This window comes from Podarcis tiliguerta (genome assembly GCF_965153285.1).
Source record: "Podarcis tiliguerta genome assembly, chromosome: 11".
In the NCBI taxonomy this organism is placed as follows: domain Eukaryota; kingdom Metazoa; phylum Chordata; class Lepidosauria; order Squamata; family Lacertidae; genus Podarcis; species Podarcis tiliguerta.
Window position 1 is genome coordinate 54,660,050 of NC_139544.1, and position 22,721 is coordinate 54,682,770.

At 46.2% G+C, this 22,721-nt stretch overlaps 1 protein-coding gene across 2 annotated transcripts in view; it reads right to left on the reverse strand.

The window, feature by feature from the left end:
* KATNAL2 (katanin catalytic subunit A1 like 2) overlaps positions 1–22,721 on the reverse strand; it is a 40,752-nt gene that overhangs the window by 8,654 nt on the left and 9,377 nt on the right. For both annotated transcript variants that reach the window (XM_083402957.1, XM_083402958.1), the window contains 11 exons: positions 21,329–21,365; positions 19,786–19,909; positions 16,676–16,771; positions 15,004–15,102; positions 13,275–13,352; positions 10,519–10,617; positions 9,472–9,535; positions 7,846–7,964; positions 4,030–4,121; positions 1,930–2,040; positions 18–180 (listed from right to left, as the gene is read on the reverse strand). In XM_083402957.1, coding sequence (XP_083259083.1) covers positions 18–180; positions 1,930–2,040; positions 4,030–4,121; positions 7,846–7,964; positions 9,472–9,535; positions 10,519–10,617; positions 13,275–13,352; positions 15,004–15,102; positions 16,676–16,771; positions 19,786–19,909; positions 21,329–21,365 — 1,082 coding nt within the window. The remainder of the gene's footprint in view (positions 1–17; positions 181–1,929; positions 2,041–4,029; positions 4,122–7,845; positions 7,965–9,471; positions 9,536–10,518; positions 10,618–13,274; positions 13,353–15,003; positions 15,103–16,675; positions 16,772–19,785; positions 19,910–21,328; positions 21,366–22,721) is intronic.

Here is a 22,721-nt window from a genome sequence, read left to right on the forward strand (position 1 = left end):
CTATGGCTTCTCCTCACCTGACTGAGCAAGCTGTAGTCTAGCTCCGTCCTCAGTTCGACTCCGCCGCTGTTGCTCACGGAAGGAAGCCAGTGCTGGACCATCGCCTGTCTTGCCTCTTTATTCGGGAGGTCCACCAGGATCCTTTTCTCGAGCCGGCGCAACATCGCGTAATCCAGTTCCCTAGAGAAGGAACGGGAAGAATGACTGTGGCTAAGGGGGGGTTCTGTTTGCCATTTTCTGAAGCGTGGGCTGCGATCTCTAGGAAATCATGGGAAAGGGTGGAGAGGGATCGCAAGTCCCAGACTGGCTCAGGCTCCGTTAGGGCAGGACTTGTCCACAAATGCACTTTTATGCTTGAACGGAGATTGCAGGGGGCGGGACTAGATGAGCCTTGGGAGTCCCTTTCCAACTCTATGATTCTCACATGAGGACGGCAGAATCAAGCAGGAATCTGCATGCAGGAATGGGCTATCAGTGACCTAAGATCAGACCATCAGAACTTTGAACTTCAACATACAGTGCTTTACAACAGAGGCTGTTTGCACTTCCTTATTTATTTATTTAAATTTAAATAAATAAATAAATAAATAGCACACCACTCTGGGCAGCTTCCAACAAAATATAAAAATTCAATAAAACATCAGACATTAAAAGCTTCCCTAAACAGGGCTGCCTTCAGATGTCTTCTAAAAGCCAAATAGTAATTAGGCGGCGTTTTTATTATTATTGAACAACTTACATACTGATTGATTATAGGAAAACCTGTAAGTGTTTTAAAAGAAATATTAAAATTATCAAGAAAAAGCACTTTAAATGTTTAGAATTGGTATTAACAGTAATTAATATTAACAGGCATGCCCATGTCAGGACAGGCCTGCTTAAACAAAAATGTTTTTTTGGGACTACAACTCCCATGATCCCTAGCTAACAGGACCAGTGATCAGGGATGATGGGAATTGTAGTCCCAAAAACATCCGGAGGGCCAAGTTTGCCCATGCCTGCCCTAAGCTATAGCTTGTTTAGCTTATACGTAAATCCGGCACTGATCAAAAGCCTTCCATGAGTGCAACAGCACCAACAGGACTTCCACCCAATATGCTAAGAAGAATCTGGATAGTACGTACTTTCAGCTATTCCACTAGATCTAAAGGTAAAGGGACCCCTGACCATTAGGTCCAGTCGTGGCCGACTCTGGGGTTGCGGCACTCATCTCGCTTTACTGGCCGAGGGAGCCGGCGTACAGCTTCCGGGTCATATGGCCAGCATGACTAAGCCGCTTCTGGAGACCAGAGCAGCGCACGGAAACGCCGTTTACCTTCCCACCGGAGTGGTACCTATTTATCTACTTGCACTTTGACGTGCTTTCGAACTGCTAGGTTGGCAGGAGCAGGGACCGAGTAACGAGAGCTCACCCCATTGTGGGGATTCGAACTGCCGGCCTTCTGATCGGCAAGTCCTAGGCTCTGTGGTTTAACCCACAGCGCCACCCGCGTCCCCTCCACTAGATCTACGTGACATTAAAAAAACTGAAGGGTTTTATCCTCAAACTTTTAAAAGTCACCTTTTAATACCAATGAAATCCATCCTTGCCTATTTATAGAGCATATCTTTCCTGAGCACTGGATGTTTTAAGCACCTTAAGCGTTTCTTTGCTGAAACCCTTCTTTAGCTTAGCCATAGTAAATAACTTGGCCATCAAGCCCCTTTTTAAATATTAGCAGCTGGCTTGGGCCGGCATATGCTGCCTTTACGGAGGATTATGCACTCCTGCGGCAAGAACTGCAGGAGCAAAGTAAAAAGCTCCCAATTAATCTTTGAAGGCTTTAACCAAATATCAAGGCTTTTACTGCTCTGGGTCTAAGTAAAATCTTTATCTGTGTTTAGAGGCTCACGCAAATGTATTCAAAGCGTACTCTCCGGATCTCTTACCAGGGCAGGTTGGAAGCCGCTAAAACAAAGACAAGATCATCTGACCGGGCCAGGCCATCCATCTGCACCAGTAATTCCGTTTTCATCCTCCGGCTTCCTTCGTGTTCACCGCTACCAAGATATGGAGGAAGGAGAAAGGGAGGGGCGGAATCAATGTTACTCCCTGGCCTGCATCCGGACCACTGCCGTTACAGAGACAGGGACAAGCTCAGAAGCACAAGCCCATTCATGGGTTTCGCATCTCCCTGTCTCGCCCAACCCCCAGTTCCAAGGGCGGTTAAGTTCCATGAGATAAAACCTAAGCATTATGTCCAAACTTCATGACGATTAATGCCCAGAAGTTAATTCTGCAATGAATCCACTCATGTAAGAGCACTAAAACGAAAGGAAATGCACACTTTGGAGTTTTATCTTTGCACGCAGATTAATGCAAGAGGCACTGAGCAGATCCCAAAGCCAGCATTTAGTGAGAAGGCTATTAAGTCTTAAGTTAGATCAGCTTGGATAATTACAGGGAACAGAAACGGGCCATAGTTCAGTGCCAGTATGCAAGCTTTGTACATGCCCAATAAATACCAGGCAATATGGACTTCTGGTCTGATTCTGTGTGTCTTACTAATCCTATATATCTTTGTGTTAAACTATGGTGCAAACTACTGAGAAGCGAAAGCTCCACCAAAATAAATGGGAACAGCACAAAAAACCGTTTGCTACTCCCGTTTGGCTGAATGTGGGACATGCAGGAGAGCTTCGCAGATTTTGTCATTCTTCGGTACAGGCAAAGTCTGCATTCTGCAACTGGGCGACAGCCAATTTTACAGGTTTCCTTGGCGAGATCTTGCACTCTGCTTGGAATGTGCTTGATGGTGGAAGTTACTTGATCATTTATTTATAAAAATATTTATCTACCACTACATCATCGAGAATAACAAAACCTTTTACAACAGCATTTGTATATAATAAAAGTACATAAAAAATTTAAACCCAAGGCCGTCAAGCAACTGTTATGGAGAGATGAATTCTGAATTGCCTGAAGAAGCCTGGTGGGATAGAAGGATTTTCAGCAGATGTTTAAAGGTTGGAACAGAAGGCACCTGCTGATTCACTATTGGAAGAGTATTCCACAATACCGGGTCGACGACACACTAAAGGCTTTGATGCCCAATGAGCCTTGTCAACATGGAAAATAACCAAGAACACTTCTCAGTAATTGAGCTAGGATAAAAGGGTCTAGGCCAGCGTTTCCCAAACTTAGATCTCCAGCTGTTTTTGGACTACAAATCCCATCATCCCTGACCACTGGTCCTGCTACCTAGGGATGATGGGAGTTGTAGTCCAAAAAAAACATCTGGAGACCCAAGTTTGAGAAACCCTGATCTGGGCGGTCCTTAAGGTACCCTGAACCTAAGTTGCTCAGGGATTTGTAGATTAATGCAGAGACCTTGAACCTGGCTCAGAGGGAGAATGACTGTACAGATGGACGCTGGCTGGGATGTAAAAGCAGGTGGGTGGATTAAAAGAGGGATGTGGAACCTTTAGTCCTTCAGACACTGTGGGACTACAACTCCCATAATTCCTGGCCATTGGCCATGCTGGCTGGGACTGATGGAAGCTACATTGCACCATCATCTGCAGGGCCACAGACCAGGGCTGGAGAAGGGCAAGGCCCAGGGAGAACCCTAAGAGCTGGATAAAGAGACCTAGAGGTTTCATCTGGACTTGGGCCTCAGGTTCCCCACCCTTGACATAAGCTCACATACTTGCTGATTACTCTTATATTCCAGCTTTGGGAGCTCAGAACAAGAGTATACTAGGTAGCCTCCCATTCAGGCAGACACAGATCAGACCCAGGGGGAAGGCTAAGTAGCTTAAGTCACAGACCTACTGGCACAAACATATTTGGCTTTCCAAACAATACTGCGTTTGTTCCTTTATTTGAACGTAGGGATGTTTAGAGTCAGAAGTGGAAGAGCGAGATATACAGAAGGGAAAATGGATTTTTCTTGCAGTTAGCAAGGTTTTTCTAAGCTGTTCGGGAAGAGGATCTGCCTTAGGGAAAACAGTCGGCAAAGAGGTATCCCCCACTTAAACGTTTGTTACCCTGGGGCTGTTCCTCGTTGGCTCATGACGGACTCCAGCTCATCCAGGAAGATTGTGGAGGGGGCGTGGTAGCGGGCAAGTTCAAATAACACCTGTCCAAAAAGATAAGGGGAGTGAGGGAGAGACAGCTCAAGTCAGGAGGGACAAATCTCCCCACTGCCATGCTCTTGTGCACCTTCAGCTTCTGGGGATCACAAGCACTGTGAGACATGGACCATTTATAAACACAATCTCCAACTCCTCGAAAGATTCCATCAATGGTGTCTCCGGAAAATTTTACACATCACTTGGGAAGACAGGCGAACTAATGCCAGTGTACTGGAAGAAGTAAAGTTCACCAGTGATGAAGCGAAGATTCTTCAACATCAACTTCATTGGACTGGTCATGTTGTGCGGATGCCTGATTATTGTCTTCCAAAGCAACTACTCTATTCCGAACTTAAAAATGGAAAGCGTAATGCTGGTGGTCAACAAAAGAGGTTCAAAGACTCAAGGAAAATCTTTTAAAATGTAGTATAAATACCGACAACAGGGAAACACTGGCCTGTGAGCACTCCAATTGGAGAACAGCCTTTACCAAAGGTGTCATGGGCTTTGAGGACGTTCGAACTCAGGACGAAAGGGAGGAACGTGCTAAAAGGAAGGCACACTCGGCAAACCCTCACTGTGATCAACTCCTGCCCGGAAACCTATGTCCCCACTGTGGAAGGACGTGTAGATCCAGAAGTGGCCTCCACAGTCACTTACAGATGCACTGTTAAGACTGTGTTCATGGAAGACAATCTTACTCGGCTACAAGTGATCACCAAATAAAGTAAATTGCGCTCAGGTCCCTTAGGCATCTGACTGGCCACTGTGAGAACTGTATGCTGGGCTAGATGGGCCCTTGGACTGATCCAGCTCTTTTTACGTTCTTACTTCCTGTTCTTTTCCATGGGGCTTGTAGAACTCAAATTTTGGAGCGGGAGGACAGCAACACCAGGTACACACAGATCTTATGCATGATACATGACAGATGCCCGTCCAACCTCTGCTTAAAAACCTCCAAGTTCATATGATGAACTGCATTGCTATGTTCTTCCTGCACATTCCTCTTTAACCTATATTTACAATTATTCCATTCACTGCAGGCCGTTTAGATAAATCAGTTTTTACCCAAAACAAAGGTATTAACTTCAAACACATGAAGTCCTTTTACCGGGGCTCAGGCTTCATTTGCTTTCACAGCAGATATATTTTAAAAACACTAAACCATGGGTAGGCAAACTAAGGCCTGGGGGCCAGATCCGGCCCAATCGCCTTCTCAATCTGGCCCGTGGACAGTCCGGGAATCAGCATGTTTTTACATGAGTAGAATGTGTCTTTTTGTTTAAAATGCATCTCTGGGTTATTTGTGGGCCATAGGAATTTGTTCATCCCCCCCCAAAAAATATAGTCCAGCCCCCCGCAAGGTCTGAGGGACAGTGGACCGGCCCCCTGCTAAAAAAAGTTTGCTGACCCCTGCCTAAACAAATGGCAACTTCCAAGTACGGGCTGGAATAGAGCCAAATGCTGTACATTTTTGGCTTTGATGCAGTTGGACTGTAGTGAATGATTGTGTTCACTTACTCATATTATGTCATTATGATCTTAGGATCCATTCAGAGAATTGAGAGTACAGAGTTAATAAAATAAAAGGCTGCACTTGTTTTGTTTTCTGCCATGGGCTCTGGCTGACAGAGGGAGAGAGAATGAAACACAGATGCCGCAAGGCTAGCTGGAGAAAATATCTGAAACGCTGCCTTGGTTTGGTAGGCCAAACCACTTCTTAAATCGGAACGGCTTATAAAAGAGGAGAGAAAGAGCAAACACACACAAATAATCCTGTCTTTGCATTTTAAATCTTTTCTCCTAAATCCTACCCAAGTATATGGAGAATAATAGGATAGAAGAAAATTATTCCAGAAAGGGATTCTGGGCAAATCCTAAAAGAGCACCAAGGATTAAAACATTCCCCTTTTATGTATTGTTGCTACATATATATATATTTTTAAATAAGGGTTTTTTAAAAAATATAAATGCAAGTTAGAAGTTGGGTTGGTTGGACTAAATAGCTTCTGTTTTCCTGATCAAAACACAACGTGGATAATCCCACGTATTACACAAAATGAGATTTTTGTTGGCTTTTCTTTTTAAACTAAGGATGATGGCTTATTTTGCTTTACAAACAGAATTCTTAAGGAGAGGTAAAACCCAATATCCTGTCACTTTTAGCATCATGTGTTCTTGCTTTCCTTGCTTAAAAAGATGACTGCATTCAAACTCCATTTTGACACAAACTCCAATATGGTTGCAACTTTAATCTTTGCCGTTAATGGAACCACATACTGTGAGCCTAATTCACTGCTGCAGCCAGATGATTATAGATGGATTCTGCATTTACACACCAGTACAGAAAGAAAAAGGCCAGATAACTTATCATACTAAGAAACAAAGGTGTCATTTAATAGTAAAAGAACCTAGTCCTTAGAACTCCAGTGATAGGCTTAGCAGTATGCGATCAGAGTGCTAGGAAACCCTTGGTAAAATCTCCAAAGACAAAATGGGTAGGATTTCAAGTGCTTCTTTGCCTTGTCACTGCCCTCCCCATAACTAGCAAAATTATGCAAAACTAAGAAATTTTATTATAATTTATCTAAGGTTGTAGAATTCTGCCTTCATTTTCTTTTTGATTGCACCGAATATATTACCTTGGTCAAATATAAATATAGATAAGGTAAAACGTAAAGGACCCCTAGATGGCTAAGTCCAGTCGAATTTGACCATGGGGTGCAGCACTCATCTCCACTTTCTGGCCAAGGGAGCCGGCGTTTGTCCACAGACAGCTTTCCGGCTCGTGGCCAGCATGACTAAACCGCTTCTGGTGCAACAGGACACCGTGAAAGAAGCTAGAGCACATGGAAACACCATTTACCTTCCCACCACAGCCATACCTGTTTATCTACTTGCACTGGTGTGCTTTCGAACTGCTAGGTTGGCAAGAACTGGGACAGAGCAATGGGAGCTCACCCTGTTGAGCGGATTCGAACCACTGACCTTCTGATCGGCAAGCCCAAGAGGCTCAGTGGTTTAGACCGCAGCGCCACCTGCGTCCTGATCTAGATGATACAGATACAGTGGTGCCCCGCAAGACGAATGCCTCGCAAGACGGAAAACCCGCTAGACGAAAGGGTTTTCCGTTTTGGAGGTGCTTCACAGGAAGAATTTGCTATGGGCTTGCTTCGCAAGACGAAAATGTCTTGCGATTCCTGGGGGGTTTTTTTCGCTCCCTACTCCCTTTATCTAAGGCACTAAGCTGCTAATAGCCTTTTAGCAGCTAATCCGCTAATCCCTTAAGCCTTTAATAGCCGCTAATAGCCGCTAAACCGCTAATAGCGCTAATCCGCTAATGGGCTTGCTTCGCAAGACGAAAAAACCGCTAGACGAAGAGACTCACGGAACGGATTCTTTTCGTCTTGCGAGGCACCACTGTATAGATATACAGACACAGGTGTAGGTGGACCTTGCCCTGATCTAGAAAGGAAACTCTTGCATCCCTAAGACAAACTGAAGACTCGGGATCACTTAAATTAGGCTAGCTACACCTTCCCTGTTCCAGAAAATGAACTCACGTTTGAATGGTACAAAGCAAGAGTTGGGCCATGTGGCTTCTAGAAAAGAAAGGAGGGAAGGGGGAAGAATTTGTCCATTCCTGCATTAGGCCACCTCACTCAAAGATTCTCTGCCAAACACTGTGGATTTCTGCCAGGGCATGAGGAAAACAGAAGGCACTCTTACTTTCACAAGCTTTTCTGAATCCCCCCTCCATTTGCTGACGATGGTGGATGCCGAGATGTTGAAGAAGGTTGTGTTGCATTCAGTGGCAACAGCTTTGGCTAGCAGAGTCTTCCCAGTACCTACAAGGTGCAGGGAAACAAGTCAGCACTCAGTCTCGACATAGGCGCTCCTCAACATTTCTCCCCACTGAGGAACTGGGCAAGCCTTTATCCCCACAATAAATGATTCCCCTGAGCTATTTGGTCAAAAGAGGCGTACCTCCATTAAAAAATTCCCAATTAACCATCTGAAAGCAGTTTGAAAAAGCGAAATAATTTATCGGCAGTGATGTTTCAGTAACAATAATTCGACCAGCATTCAAGCAAGTGTTAGCTGGGAGGAAAACCTTGTCTTTCTATCTTATCACTATCATTTGGGTTTGGGAGAAATAATATTCTCCCAGGAATGGATCGACTAGAGATAGGAAGAAAGGGTATTATTGAGATTGTATGTAGCAGCTAAGTCTACATACCTACATTCCTTGCGTAAAATACCGTATTTTTCGCCCTATAGGGCGCACTTATTTTTTTTTTGGGGGGGGGAATAAAGAAAAAAATAATATTTTCCCCCCAAGCCCCAAAGAGCAAAGAAGCCATGACAGCGAGTGGGATGGATCCCGCTCCCTGTCTTGGCTTTGTTTTTAGCCTCAGGGCTGGGGGTTCGGGAGCGAAGGTGAGGTTGCGCTCAACCTCGCCATCGCTCCTGGAGCTTGCCGGGCTGGGAGCTTCCCCCGACCCCAGCCCCCAGAACCAGTCCTGGAGCGATGGCAAGGTTGCGCTCAACCTCGCCATCGCCCCTGGAGCTTGCTGCTATCTGAAGTCCGGGGAGCGCGGCGCTGTAGCCCGCTGCGCACCCTGGGCTTAGGGCAGCTATCCGCAAGCCTGCGGAGCCCGGCGGGAACTCCCACCAGGCGCCGCAGGCTTGCGGATAGCTGCCCTAAGCCCGGGGTGCAAAGTGCCGCGCTCCCCGGGCTTCAGGCTGCAGGAAGCTATCCACAAGCCTTCGGAGCCCGTGGGAGTTCCTGCCGGGCTCCGCAGGCTTGCGGATAGCTTCCTGAAGCCTGCATTCACCCCATAGGACGCACACACATTTCCCCTTCATTTTTGGAGGGGGAAAAGTGCGTCCTATAGGGCGAAAAATACGGTAAATCCTCCCAGAACAGATGCAGTGGTCGTTTAGTTAACCATTCGGTCAAAAACGCTCCCAGTCTTTGGAGCAGTTTTGCAAGGGATTTACAGGTGGTGGTTGTTTTTATTTGTTAAAGGCAGCATATAAGACATGTCTCTTTAAAACCTTTTCCTTTTTAAATGGAGAACAGCTACTCTGCAGCAAGAGGGAATGCCAGAGAGTCACAAATGGAAGCTGATCTTGCGTACATCTCACAAAATATGCAAGGCTGCAAGAGTATTTATGCGGCCAGGTCCACACCATGGATGTGAGCAGCATTGAAAAATGTTATGTCCGCCTTCAGCCAGGAGTAAGAAAGGTGTTTACCCCAAGGGGAGGAGATGCACAAAAAGGTCTCTCAAGCTGTGGTGTAAGGGAATGCGGGAGTTCATTCGTAAACTGTAGTTATGCAGACAGTACCTGGGGGCCCATAGAGCAATAGTCCTTTCCATGGAGAGAGGATGCCAGTAAACAGTTGTGGATACTATGCAGAGAAAAACAATATCAGAATTAATAATAATAATTTCCGGGAGTCAAACTGCAATTTCTGCAACACTTTTGAGCACCCAAATGACCACCATCCCATTCTGCAATTAATCCAGAATGCGGCAGCTAGACTGGTGACTGGGAGTGGCTGCCAAGACCATATATCACCGGTCCTGAAAGATCTGCATTGGCACCCAGTACGTTTCCAAGCACAATTCAAAGTGTTGGGGCTGACCTTTAAAGCTCTAAACGGCCTCAGCCCTTTATACCTGAAAGAGCATCTCCACCTCCATCGTTCTACCCGGACACTGAGGTCCAGATCCAAGGGCCTTCTGGCGGTTCCCTCACTGCGAGAAGTGAAGTTACAGGGAACCAGGCAAAGGGCCTTCTTGGTAGTGGCGCCTGCCCTGTGGAATGCCCTCCCATCAGATGTCAAGGCAATAAACAACTATTTTACTTTGAAAAGACAACTGAAGGCAGCCCTGTTTAGGGAAGTTTTTAATGCCTGATGCTGTATTGTTTCTAATATTCGGTTGGAAGCCACCCAGAGTAGCTGGGGAAACCCAGCCAGATGGGCGGGGTATAAACTATAAATTATTATTATTAATATATGTTGATTTTGTAACTTAGACTACATGGATTATGGAGGCAGTTTGCAACTGAACTCCATGTGTAACTGGCACAGGGAAGACACGCAATAAACCCGAGGCAAAATAGCAACTTCTTGCAAATTCTGCTTCGCAGACTTCCAGCTTCACCAAAGCACGTAAATGAGAGAGAAGGAAGGTCTGTTTTGCAGGCATATCCTTGGGCATGTCTAAAGGTATTGTAAGCAACAGTCAGGTGGGTGAGAGTGGAAACAGGGCAGTCTATCATTACAGTTTTGAATGAGGACTTTTGAACACTGCTAAGAAGTTGACACTTTCAAGGTCAGGAGTGCCAGTCCAGAGAGAGAGAAGCTTTCAAAACAGGTTCCCTTACCCTGATTGGATACACAACAGCTTCCTTGACCAACCGCTTGGCTGCATCGAGACCAATGATATCGCCCCACTTTACATTCGGGTTGTGGAGGTAGATATCCTGCAAGACATTGTTTGGTCTTCTTAAAGGCAGGGCTCCAGCTTCCCTGTACAGCCAGGGAAACATCGGTGCAGCAAATTAAGCTCCATTGTGCCAGGGCATAAAAACAAAACAGTGACACAGAAAGAGACAGGTTGCTTTGCAGGGTTTCTCGGTCAGTCCCCAGCCTGTTGTTGGACTACAACTCCCATCACCCCAGTGGTCAGGGATGATGGGAGTTGTAGTCCAAAAACAGCTGGGAACCACTGGGAGAGGGAAGAAGCACAAAATTGTTATTGCAACGGAGGACTAAAAATTCTGAACATGCTTACTTAGGGGACAATCCCACTGAAATTGACTGTTCCTGCAGAGCAACTGGGCTTAGGGCTACAGTGTGGAACCCCAGTTCAGCTACTGATTGATTGATTGATTGATTGATTGATTGACTGATTGATTGAGTGACTGTAGAAATGGATAAAAGCCCCCCATGCAAACAATGACTATCATCAGTGCAGGTAAGGGGGGAATATTTTAATTTTAATCATCTACAATACTGTCTTATTTATTTTATAGTACAGTACATTGATTATTGCTTTCATTTTATGGATTAGATAGTAAAATTCATGTTAAATTGCTGTTTTAGGGGTTGTTTTTAAAAGTCTGGAACGCATTAATCTGTTTTGCATTACTTTCTATGGGAAAGCGTGCCTTGGTTCTGGAACTCTTTGGTTTTGGAACGGACTTCCAGAACGGATTAAGTTTGAGAACCAAGGTACCACTGTACATGTAAAGGTCTGCTCTTCCCTGCCACCCCTCCCAGCAGCTCCTTGCTGTGCATCAGAAGAAACACGCTGAGGAGTGGATGCTTGAACAAGTTTGCTGTAGAAAGTTAAAATTTTCACTTGTTGCTTCACCCATTTTCACCTCTGGCCCCACCCCAGCCCCAGAAAGCTGCCCAGATGTGAACGAAGCCCTCAATCTGAAAAGGGTTCCTCACGCCTTCCACAGAGCATCAAGCCTCGCCTCCTGTGCCTTGCAAGACTGGATGTTTTGCCATCCGGGGTACTTGAGGGTCGATTCCAAAATATCCCACCTGAGAAACATCTTTGCCCCTGTGGAGATGGTAGCACTGAAACAGCGGCCCACGTCCTCCTGTCCTGTACTCTCTACAAAGACCTGAGCAACGAAATCCTCACCCCACTCATACTAACCATCCCAGGGTGCTCAACCACTGCCACAATGTCCTTTCCTCTATCAGATCAAAATGAGCAGATAACAGCAAAGGTTGCTAGGTTCTTAGCAGGGGCAATCAGAGTAAGGGCCACTAACTGACTGCTGATTCAGGACTTTAAATTGTGCTGTTATATCAAATTTCCTTTTCTGCGTATACTGTAATGTTTTACTGTTGCTATGGCCATTGGCTAATGCGAATAAAGTTTTTTCTCTCTCCCATCATCCCTGACCACTGGTCCTGCTAGCTAGGGATCATGGGAGTTGTAGGCCAAAAACATCTGGAGGGCTGAGTTTGAGGAAGGATGCGCTACATGAACCAGTGGTTCAACTCAGGACAAAGCAGCTTCCTATCTTCCTACGAAGGAGAAACAAGAGGGAATGGCCTTGGTCTGGTTTCCAGAGCTACGTGGCTGGCCACTGCTGGACTAGGTGGAACATGGTCTTCTCCACCAAAACAACTGTTATGTTCTTTGTTCCTCCTGAGGAATTGGGGATGGAGGCAGACTACGTCCACCAAATGCCACTACAGCAAACCATTGACAACCAGCCCCACCAAGCTCTGATTTACCATAATGACTTGGCCTGATACTATGCAGCCTTCTAATCTTTCGATCCGTTTTATCAACAGCAACACCCACAAATGCGAATAAAGTTTTACCGTATTTTTCGCCCTATAGGACGCACTTTTTCCCCTCCAAAAATGAAGGGGAAATGTGTGTGCGTCCTATGGGGCGAATGCAGGCTTTCGATGAAGCCTGGAGAGCGAGAGGGGTCAGTGCGCACCGACCCCTCTCGCTCTCCAGGCTTCAGGAGAGCCGCAGCGCCAGCCCCACAAGGTTGGGGGACAGCGGGGAGGCGGAACGCCGCCATCCCGCTGTCTCCCAATGTGGTTTGGAGGCTGACGGTGGGGAGACGCATGCTTCTCCCCGCCGCCAGCCCCGCAAGCTCTGGGGACAGCGGGGAGGCGCAGCACGTCTTCCCGCTGTCCCCGGACCTGGTCTGCAGGCAGGCGGCGAGCAGAAGAGCGCTTCTCCCCGCTGTCGGCCCCACAAGCACCTGGGGGGGAAATAATTTTTTTTTTCTTTATTTCCCCCCCAAAAAACTTGGTGCGTCCTATGGACCGGTGCGTCCTATGGGGCGAAAAATACGGTATCTTATCTATCTCGCCTCCTGTGCATACACAGAGAGCATCACCCAGCAGCAAACTCTCTTGCATGGACCCCACTGCAGGGGGGGGGGAAGCTGTGCTAGAAGAGTGAAGGTTGGGGCTTCCACGGGGACTCTCCTGCAGGGCTGTGTCCAGAATGTGGTTATTCATAGACGCTCCTCCCATTTCTCCATTCTGATATTGGGTACGGAAATGCGGAAAAGCGGAGGGTTAATTCCTTGACCAACTAGGCTCAGCATATACTCCGGGACTGAAAAGAAACAAGGTTCGGTCTTACCCTGCTCACAACCGTCGCAAGTTCTCTCATTTCACCAGTCATCCCAATAAAGGCGCCCAGGGGTTTTAATAGCCGTTCCTACAAAAAAGACACATGTACATGCAATCTATATACAGTATAGCAGGCATGTCAAATAGGTCAATCACGAGGGTGTCCCAAGTTGATCGTGGCATGAAGTACAACAGCAACAACAACATCAATAAATTTGGTCGACCCCCCCCCCCCGCCCCGAGAAAAGCTCAATAACTTTGGTCAACCCTCCCCTTAAAAAAGCTCAACAACTCCTGGCAATGACCACGGGTAGATCACAGCCGGTCTTTTTATACTGTGAGTAGATCGCAGTCGCTTGGAAGTTGGACATGCCTGATACATAAAAAGGTAAAGGGACCCCTGACCATTAGGTCCAGTTGTGGACGACTCTGGGGTTGCGGCGCTCATCTCGCTTTATTGGCCGAAGGAGCCGGCGTACAGCTTCTGGGTCATGTGGCCAGCATGACTAAGCCGCTTCTGGCGAACCAAAGCAGCGCACGGAAACGCAGTTTACCTTCCTGCCAGAGCGGTACCTATTTATCTACTTGCACTTTGACGTGCTTTCGAACTGCTAGGTTGGCAGGAGCAGGGACCGAGCAATGGGAGCTCAGCCCGTCACGGGGATTCGAACCGCCGACCTTCTGATCGGCAAGTCCTAAGCTCTGTGGTCTAGACCATAATGCCATCCGCGTCCCTGCCTGATATATAGCATGCAAAAAAATTGTCTTGGTTATTTTGAGGGGCTGCAAAACTTTAAATTAGGTATGTGAAAGTTTTAAATATGCAACACCATTTTTGGAATAGTGTTTTTTTTCATATTAAGTCCAGTTCAAGCTGTCTTCCCCAGCCCCAGCTCTATCCCTGTGCAGACGCAGCGTTTTCTAGTCCTCACGCTCTCCCCACACAATTCCTCCACCAAATATACAAGGTAAAGTCCAAATTGGGAGGTACTGTGGCTATGTGGACAGGAGGAGATACTACAATCCTATCCAGGATCTAAGGTGCTATTGTGTTTCAACAGCCAAAAGAACTTCCAGTTTGGACGTCACCATCTATGCATGTCAAGGAGAGGATGATACAGGCAAGTCCAAAGGCCACTCCAAAAGACTTTTCTTCCCCGTTGGATTTACCAGGTACTTGTTGTCAGTTTGCATTTCTTACTGCAGAAAGTATTGATCTGATGTGCAGAGATCTTTTCTATTCTGATTAATACAAGAGGATTCTAGAAGCTAGTAAAAGCTTCTCTGTGTGAGAGAAGCAGGCAGAAGGATTGTTTGGGTTATACCTTCTGGAAGCTGAGTACAGCTGGTTTGAACTGGTTCTCTTATCTCTATTCTGCAAGGCCATGCTGATTATAAATATTGGCCAGAAGGAGCCGGGGTCTCACTTTCTTTCTGATTCTCTTTTGTTCTGTGTGCTGTTCTGTACATAGTATGCTTAGTGTTGAGGTTTTAGACTTATTATAAGTTCTTGTTAAGTTTTATTTTAAGTGCTGCAACTGTGCCATTCCTGATTGCATTTGGATTCGTGACCGTTATGCTCATTTGACTTCAGCACCAATAAAAGCTGCTGGATGAAGTACTATTGCCTTTGGTCTATTTTGGGGGACTCTGCAAGGTGTTTAAGTTTTTTTCTCCACACGTATGACGCTTATTACTTCTCAACTTTTATTTTACTAGGCGGAAAGAACATCACTCACTGAAGGATCTGGGTTGCAGTTAAGGCTGTTCACGGCAATTTCATTTGATGCTCCTTTGATCGCATCCTGAATCATCCCACGAAAATCAATGATTTGGCCCTAGAGGCGAAACAAATAGTGTTTACCGGACCCTGAAGCCCATGGCAGGTCTTCAGCCTGGAACATCATAATAATAATAATAATAATAATAATAATAATAATAATAATAATAATAATTTATTTGTACCCCGCCCATCTGGCTGGGCTTCCCCAGCCACTCTGGGCGGCTTCCACAAAGACCAAAAATACACTAATATGTCATACATTAAAAACTTCCCTGAACAGGGCTGGCTTAAGATGTCTTCTGAATGTCAGGTAGTTGTTTATCGCTTTGACATCTGATGGGAGGGCGTTCCACAGGGCAGGTGCCACTACTGAGAAGGCCCTCTGCCTGGTTCCCTGTAACTTCGCTTGTCGCAGTGAGGGACCCGCCAGAAGGCCCTCGGAGCTGGACCTCAGTGTCCGGGCAGAACGATGGGAGTGGAGACACTCCTTCAGGTATACTGGGCCAAGGCTGTTTAGGGCTTTAAAGGTCAGCACCAGCACTTTGAATTGTGCTTGGAAACATACTGGTAGCCAATGCAGATTTCTAAGGACCGGTGTTATGTGGTCCCGGCAGTCACTCCTAGTCCCCAGTCTAGCTGGATTAATTGCAGTTTCCGGGTCACCTTCAAAGGTAGCCCCACAAAGAGTGCATTGCAGTAGTCCAAGCAAGAGATAACTAGAGCATGCACCACTCTGGCGAGACAGTCTGCGGGCAGGTAGGGTCTCAGCCTGTGTACCAGGTGGAGCTGGTAGATAGCCGCCCTGGACACAGAATTGACCTGCGCCTCCATGGACAGCTGAGAGTCCAAAATGACTCCCAGGCTGCGCACCTGGTCCTTCAGGGGCACAGTTACCCCATGCAGGACCAGGGAGTCATCCACACCAGCCCGCCCCCTGTCCCCCAAAAACAGTACTTCTGTCTTGTCAGGATTCAACCTCAATCCATTAGCTGCCATCCATCCTCCAACCGCCTCCAGGCACTCACACAGGACCTTTACCGCCTTCACTGGTTCTGATTTGAAAGAGAGGTAGAGCTGGGTATCATCTGCATATTGATGGACACCCACTCCAAACCCCCTTATGATCTCTCCCAGCAGCTTCATATAGATGTTTAAAAGCATGGGGGAGAGGATGGAACCCTGAGGCACCCCACAAGTGAGGGCCTAGGGGTCTGAACACTCATCCCCCACTACCACTTTCTGAACACAGCCCAGGAGGAAGGAGCGGAACCACTGTATGACAGTGCCCCCAGCTCCCAGCCCCTCTAGACGGTCCAGAAGGATGTTATGGTCAATTGTATCAAAGGCCGCTGAGAGATCCAGCAGAACTAGGAAGCAGCTCTCACCTTTGTCTCTAGCCTGCCAGAGATCAACAACCAACAAGAGATGTTGGACAGGGAACCAAAATGTAAGAAGCCATACCAGTAGGGAAGCCACTGGAACAACGGGTGGAGGTGGGGCTGCCTCAAACCATCTGTAGGGAACCAATTTAGGGAAGGCTGTTGCAAGACATCCATAAGTTTCCACCTTCAGACACCCAAACACTCTTATAATAACAATCCATGCATGCTGTTAGGCTTCCGACTAACCCTCCTAGGATGAGCGCCTTCTCCACTTCCTTTCTGGATTGCAGACACGTTTAAACCAAACTCAGATGGCACCCGGGCAAAAGCATCTTCACTCTCCTACAGAAAACAAACACAAACACAGACCAATTTTGAAATTACAAGAGCATGCTATAACCTAGAATCACAGAATCATAGAGTTGGAAGAGACCACAAGGGCCATCGAGTCCAACCCCCTGCCAAGCAGGAAACACCATCAGAGCACTCCTGACATATGGTTGTCAAGCCTCTGCTTAAAGACCTCCAAAGAAGGAGACTCCACCACACTCCTTGGCAGCAAATTCCACTGTCAAACAGCTCTTACTGTCAGGAAGTTCTTCCTAATGTTTAGGTGGAATCTCCTTTCTTGTAGTTTGGATCCATTGCTCCGTGTCCGCTTCTCTGGAGCAGCCTTTCTCCCTCCGCTATGTGACATCCTTTTATATATTTGAACATGGCTACCTTAGGGAGAACATCATGAAGATGTTATATAGATGGCATCATACTCCCTTGAAACTAGCGAAAATGTATCAAGGAGGGTTACCAATTTGTTGGAGATGTAAAATCGACGTGGGGTCATGCTACCACATTTGGTGGACTTGTGCAATCATTAGGGAATTCTGGGATAATAGATATAATGAATTTAAGAAATTATTCAGACTTACCTATAAAAAAAACCCAGAGATCTTTCTTTTAGGCATTTTACCATTAGAAATTAAAAAAGACATAAGACCACTGTTCATGTATGCCACCACAGCAGCAAGAATTCTTGTGGCGAGGAAGTGGAAAAACGAAACAATACCGACAATTACAGACTGGCAGATACTCATGTTAGAATATTTACAACTAGCAAAACTGACGGGAAGAGTTAGAGGAGTATTGAACCAGAAAATATTTGGAGAATGGAGAACATTTAAGGACTATGTAAGATCGTATTGTACCAATCACAGCGTATTAGCAGAACTTGAGTGACACAACAAAAACCGTTTGTGGAGTAGATGGGAACAATACTAAAGAATATAAAACTGCGGGGGGGGGGGCGACAGTATAAACAGTACAATGAGAATGATTGCAAGATTCGTGTCAGAAGTCTTTTTTTATTTATGTGTTCAATTAAGTATTAATTAGGGAGATTAAGGGGTTTTTTTATGCACGTAAATTTGCTTTATCTTCATTCTTTTTTTCTGTATTTTCTTCTTTTCTTTTTTCTTAATTGTTTTTTCTTTAATTTTCTTTTTGTAGTATGAGATTGTAAATTCTTTGTATAAGTGTGTACTATAATTTAAATTAATAAAGATTATTTTTTTAAAAAAAAATGAAATTACAAGAGGTTTCCAAAGCAGGCATGTTTGAGAAACTCCCACAATTCTCTGTGCTTGGCATCCCCAGCGCAACCAATGTGTCCTATTGGGGTTTGTAACATCCATGATGGCTGCTGCAATTACACAACAGGGCTGTTCTCTGCCTTTGCTTCCTGTTGAGCACAGTGCAGGAAATGAGAAAAAGCAGCAATGCTTAACACTCAACTTTGCTCAGTAAGACACCCCTGAAGAGCAGGGAGGAGCCAGCTGAAAATAACCACTCTGGCTTGTTTTGCCTGTGGCGTGGAAGCAGCAAAGGCAGGGGAACCTTTTGGGTGATGTGGGTCGGCACACTGAACCATGGTTTGTTTTAAACTATGGTTTAATGTGACGTGCAAACCAGCCATTATTGCCACAGATACAAGTTTGGCTGCAGTAACGCTTGAAACAGCTCCAGCTCCATACACTTTTCTCTCTCTTTTCATCCAAGCCAGGTTAACCAACACTCTCAGAATAGTTTTGGAATACAGAGAGTATATCTATAGTAGAAACACATATTGGTTATAGTCTAGTTTAACTGTAATGGCAATCCCCAAAGAATCTGAGGAATTGTTTCCCCTCCTTTCTAATTATGCAAATATATACGCATAGTCTCACTCTCTCTGTAAATGAAAATATATCAAGACTCCCTAATCCATAATTGTCTTTTTCAATAAAGAACGAAAAGCTGCCATTTAGAAAACACTGTGTATACAGCTTGTCCATTTCATTTGTATACACCATCTCTTTTAGCTTACTCATATGAGCCATTTCTAATGATTTAAATAACCATTCCCTAACAGATGGGACAACAGAGCTTTTCCAATATTGGGCAAGAACAACCCTTGCTGCCATTAAGAGATAAATAATCAAGTTTTCACTTCCTTTGTTATGGCATATCTTGTATGTTGTTGTTTAGTCGTTCAGTCGTGTCCGACTCTTCGTGACCCCATGGACCAGAGCACGCCAGGCACTCCTGTCTTCCACCGCCACCCGCAGTTTGGTCAGATTCATGTTTGTAGCTTTGAGAACACTGTCTAACCATCTCGTCCTCTGTCGTCCCCTTCTCCTTGTGCCCTCCATCTTTCCCAACATCAGGGGCTTTTCCAGTGAGTCTTCTCTTCTCATGAGGTGGCCAAAGTATTGGAGCCTCAGCTTCAGGATCTGTCCTTCCAGTGAACACTCAGGGCTGATTTCCTTCAGAATGGATAGGTTTGTTCTTCTTGCAGTCCATGGGACTCTCAAGAGTTTCCTCCAGCACCATAATTCAAAAGCGTCAATTCTTCAGCGATCAGCCTTCTTTATGGTCCAGCTCTCACTTCCATACATCACTTCCATACATCACTATCTTGTATACAATCCAGCAACATATTTAAGGCATCCATTCTAATCTTACTCCAGTTATCTGGTTGATTATTTGAAATGCTTACACCCAATAAACTTGGGGGATTGTAATTTGGTGAGGATACAAGTAATTATCTGTCTACAAAGCTGTTGCCATCCTTCCAATACTTGTTCCCAAAGTTTGCTGGGGAGACAGAATGTCTATTAAGCAGATTTCAGTCTGTGGTTGTCCCAGGATGTCCGAAGTTTTAATTATCCTTCTACCTCCCCGATACCTTTACACAAAACCTCCTATAAAGGTTTAAGCAGCCCCAGTAATCTACCAGTTGCTGTATCCTATTGCTAGGCATAGTGCATTCCCCAAATTTACAAAACGGGGGTGGGAGGAGGAAAGAAAAAAGGAATCTCAACCTCTTTAGGACTATCCTTGCTGGAATGTTTTGGCTCGACCATCCTACGAGAAATACTTTTCGAAACTGGCCTCTGACTTGCTGGGAGAATCTTAGGAAGATTCCGACACATGCTGCTTGTTGCCCTAGAACAACAACAAAAAAAAGAAAGGCTTTCAGGAAGTGTCAGGTTTACAACCTGTCTTGATATGGCAAAGGACTAAGGTAAAGGTGGGTTTTCCCCACCTAGCTCCTGGCACTCCTGGCAGGCCACACCCCCTATCCCAGCTCAAGCTCCACCCTCTTCCTGGGCACCCACCCTCCAGTACATGGGTAGGCAAACTAAGGCCCGGGGGCCGGATCCGGCCCAATCGCCTTCTAAATCCGGCCCACAGACGGTTCGGGAATCAGTGTGTTTTTACATGAGTAGAATGTGTGCATTTATTAAGAATGCATCTCTGGGTTATTTGTGGGGCCTGCCTGGTGTTTTTACATGAGGAGAAATTATGCTTTTACAGTCATACCTCTGGTTACAGCCGCTTCAGGTTGCGTTTTTTTGAGTTGTGGACTGCTGAAACCCAGAAGTACCGGAACGGGTTACTTCCAGGTTTTGGCGGCTGCACATGCGCAGAAGCGCTAAATTGTGCTCTGCGCATGTGCAGAAGTGCCGAATTGCAACCCGCACATGCGCAAACGCAGATTGCGAATGTTGCAGGTTGCGAACGTGCATCCCGCACGGATCACGTTCACAACCCGAGGGTCCACTGTATTCAAAATGCATCTCTGGGTTATTTGTGGGGCATAGGAATTCGTTCTTTTTTCCCCAAAATATAGTCCGGCCCCCCACAAGGTCTGAGGGACAGTGGACCAGCCCCCTGCTGGAAAAGTTTGCTGGCCCCTGTCCAGTACATGGGAGGCCCTGACAAACTGGGATGGGCTCTTTCCATCCTCAGTGCAACACATTTTGTGATGTGGTTTAAGCAGGAGCTGTGTGTGTGTGTGTGTGTGTGTGTGTGTGTGTTGGCGCTATGACTGTGTGTGCCTCTGCCAAGGGTGTGCTCTATGCCAAAGAGGTGAGATTTTGTGTTTGGCACCACCCACTTTAGGTATGGCCCTGCCAGTGGCGTAGCGTGGGTTGTCAGCACCTGGGGCAAGGCAAGTAATTTGCGCCCCCTAACCCAGGGCAAGGCAAGTAATTTGCGCCCCCCCCCGCTGCACTGTCCCTCCCCCAGATAGTCCCTCGCTCTCTCACCGCACCGCACGCCTGGCACCCTCCCCTCCACAGTGGGCGGTGACCCGGCGGCTCGGATCGGATTCGCACAGCCAGCACTGCAGTGAGAGAGAGTGAGTGAGCCAGGTAGGGGCAGAGAGCTGCGAGTGCGAGCGCCCCCCCCCCAGATGTTGCGCCCGGTGCGGCCGGCCCCCCCTGCACCCCCCACGCTACGCCACTGGGCCCTGCCCACTCCTGGAATGCAACCATCAGGAATAAATAATGTTGTGGCTGCATGGCTACGGAAAATCTTTTTTACTACCAACTGTGTCCTCATGGCAGCCATTTCTCTTACCTTTTTTGTTTTCCTCCAGTTCTTGATTTGTTGTCTGCTGTTTGTTGGGGGCAAAAGAGAAGAGAGAGAGACCTTGCCTTTCTTTTAAATAAAATAATGTATATATTCGAGGGCCACAATCCAGCCACAAAGTTAAGCAGGCTGAAGCTTGCCCTGCACAGTGATCTACTCTTTGCTCTGACACAAGTTGTTCTTCCCTTTAATGGAAGCTGACAACTGGACAACGAAAATGGATTCTACAAGAGACTGGTATTGATAAACTGAAAGAATAAATACATGATCCCCTTTAATCAATGGCTGATGACACAACACCCACATCATATGAAAGGATTGCTTACAGATGTAGACTTTGTTTGGATAACTATATTGACACCTGGAATGAGTTTCTACAGAATACAGTCGGTTACTAAGAATCAAATATATATTAGGAAAATAATATTATTCATATATCCATATAATAATGGAGATGTAACTGATTATAGTTACTGTGTTGTATTATATTTTTTTATTGTACTTTAGCACTTTTCATAGAATCACAGAATCATAGAGTTGGAAGAGACCACAAGGGCCATCGAGTCCAACCCCCTGCCAAGCAGGAACCACCATCAGAGCACTCCTGACATATGGTTGCCAAGCCTCTGCTTAAAGACCTCCAAAGAAGGAGACTCCACCACACTCCTTGGCAGCAAATTCCACTGTCGAACAGCTCTTACTGTCAGGAAGTTCTTCTTTTCATTGCTTTATTTTCTATAACGGAACTTCTTTTAATATAATATTACTATATTTTTTTAAAAAAAGTTGTTCTTCCCTATATCCAAATGTTTTAAACATGCATACAACAACACAGACCACAATTGACTGAAAGGTTCTGCTCAAACCCCACTGAAACAAAAGGAAACCACAGAAGTGCCTGGTAGGACCCTTGCAAAGCATCCCTTCATCTCAGAAAGGTTTGGACAGGACAACTTCCCAGGCAGTGAATTAAAGGTAAAGGTAAAGGTACCCCTGCCCGTACGGGCCAGTCTTGACAGACTCTAGGGTTGTGCGCCCATCTCACTCAAAGAGGCCAAGGGCCAGCGCTGTCCGAAGACACTTCCGGGTCACGTGGCCAGCGTGACATCACTGCTCTGGCGAGCCAGAGCCGCACACGGAAATGCCGTTTACCTTCCCACTAGTAAGCGGTCCCTATTTATCTACTTGCACCCAGGGGTGCTTTCGAACTGCTAGGTTGGCAGGCGCTGGGACAGAACAGCGGGAGCGCACCCCACCGCGGGGATTCGAACCGCCGACCTTTCGATCGGCAAGCCCTAGGCACTGAGGCTTTAGCCCACAGCGCCACCCGCGTCCCTAGGCAGTGAATTGCGTACATAAATTCCATCCCATTACCGAGAAG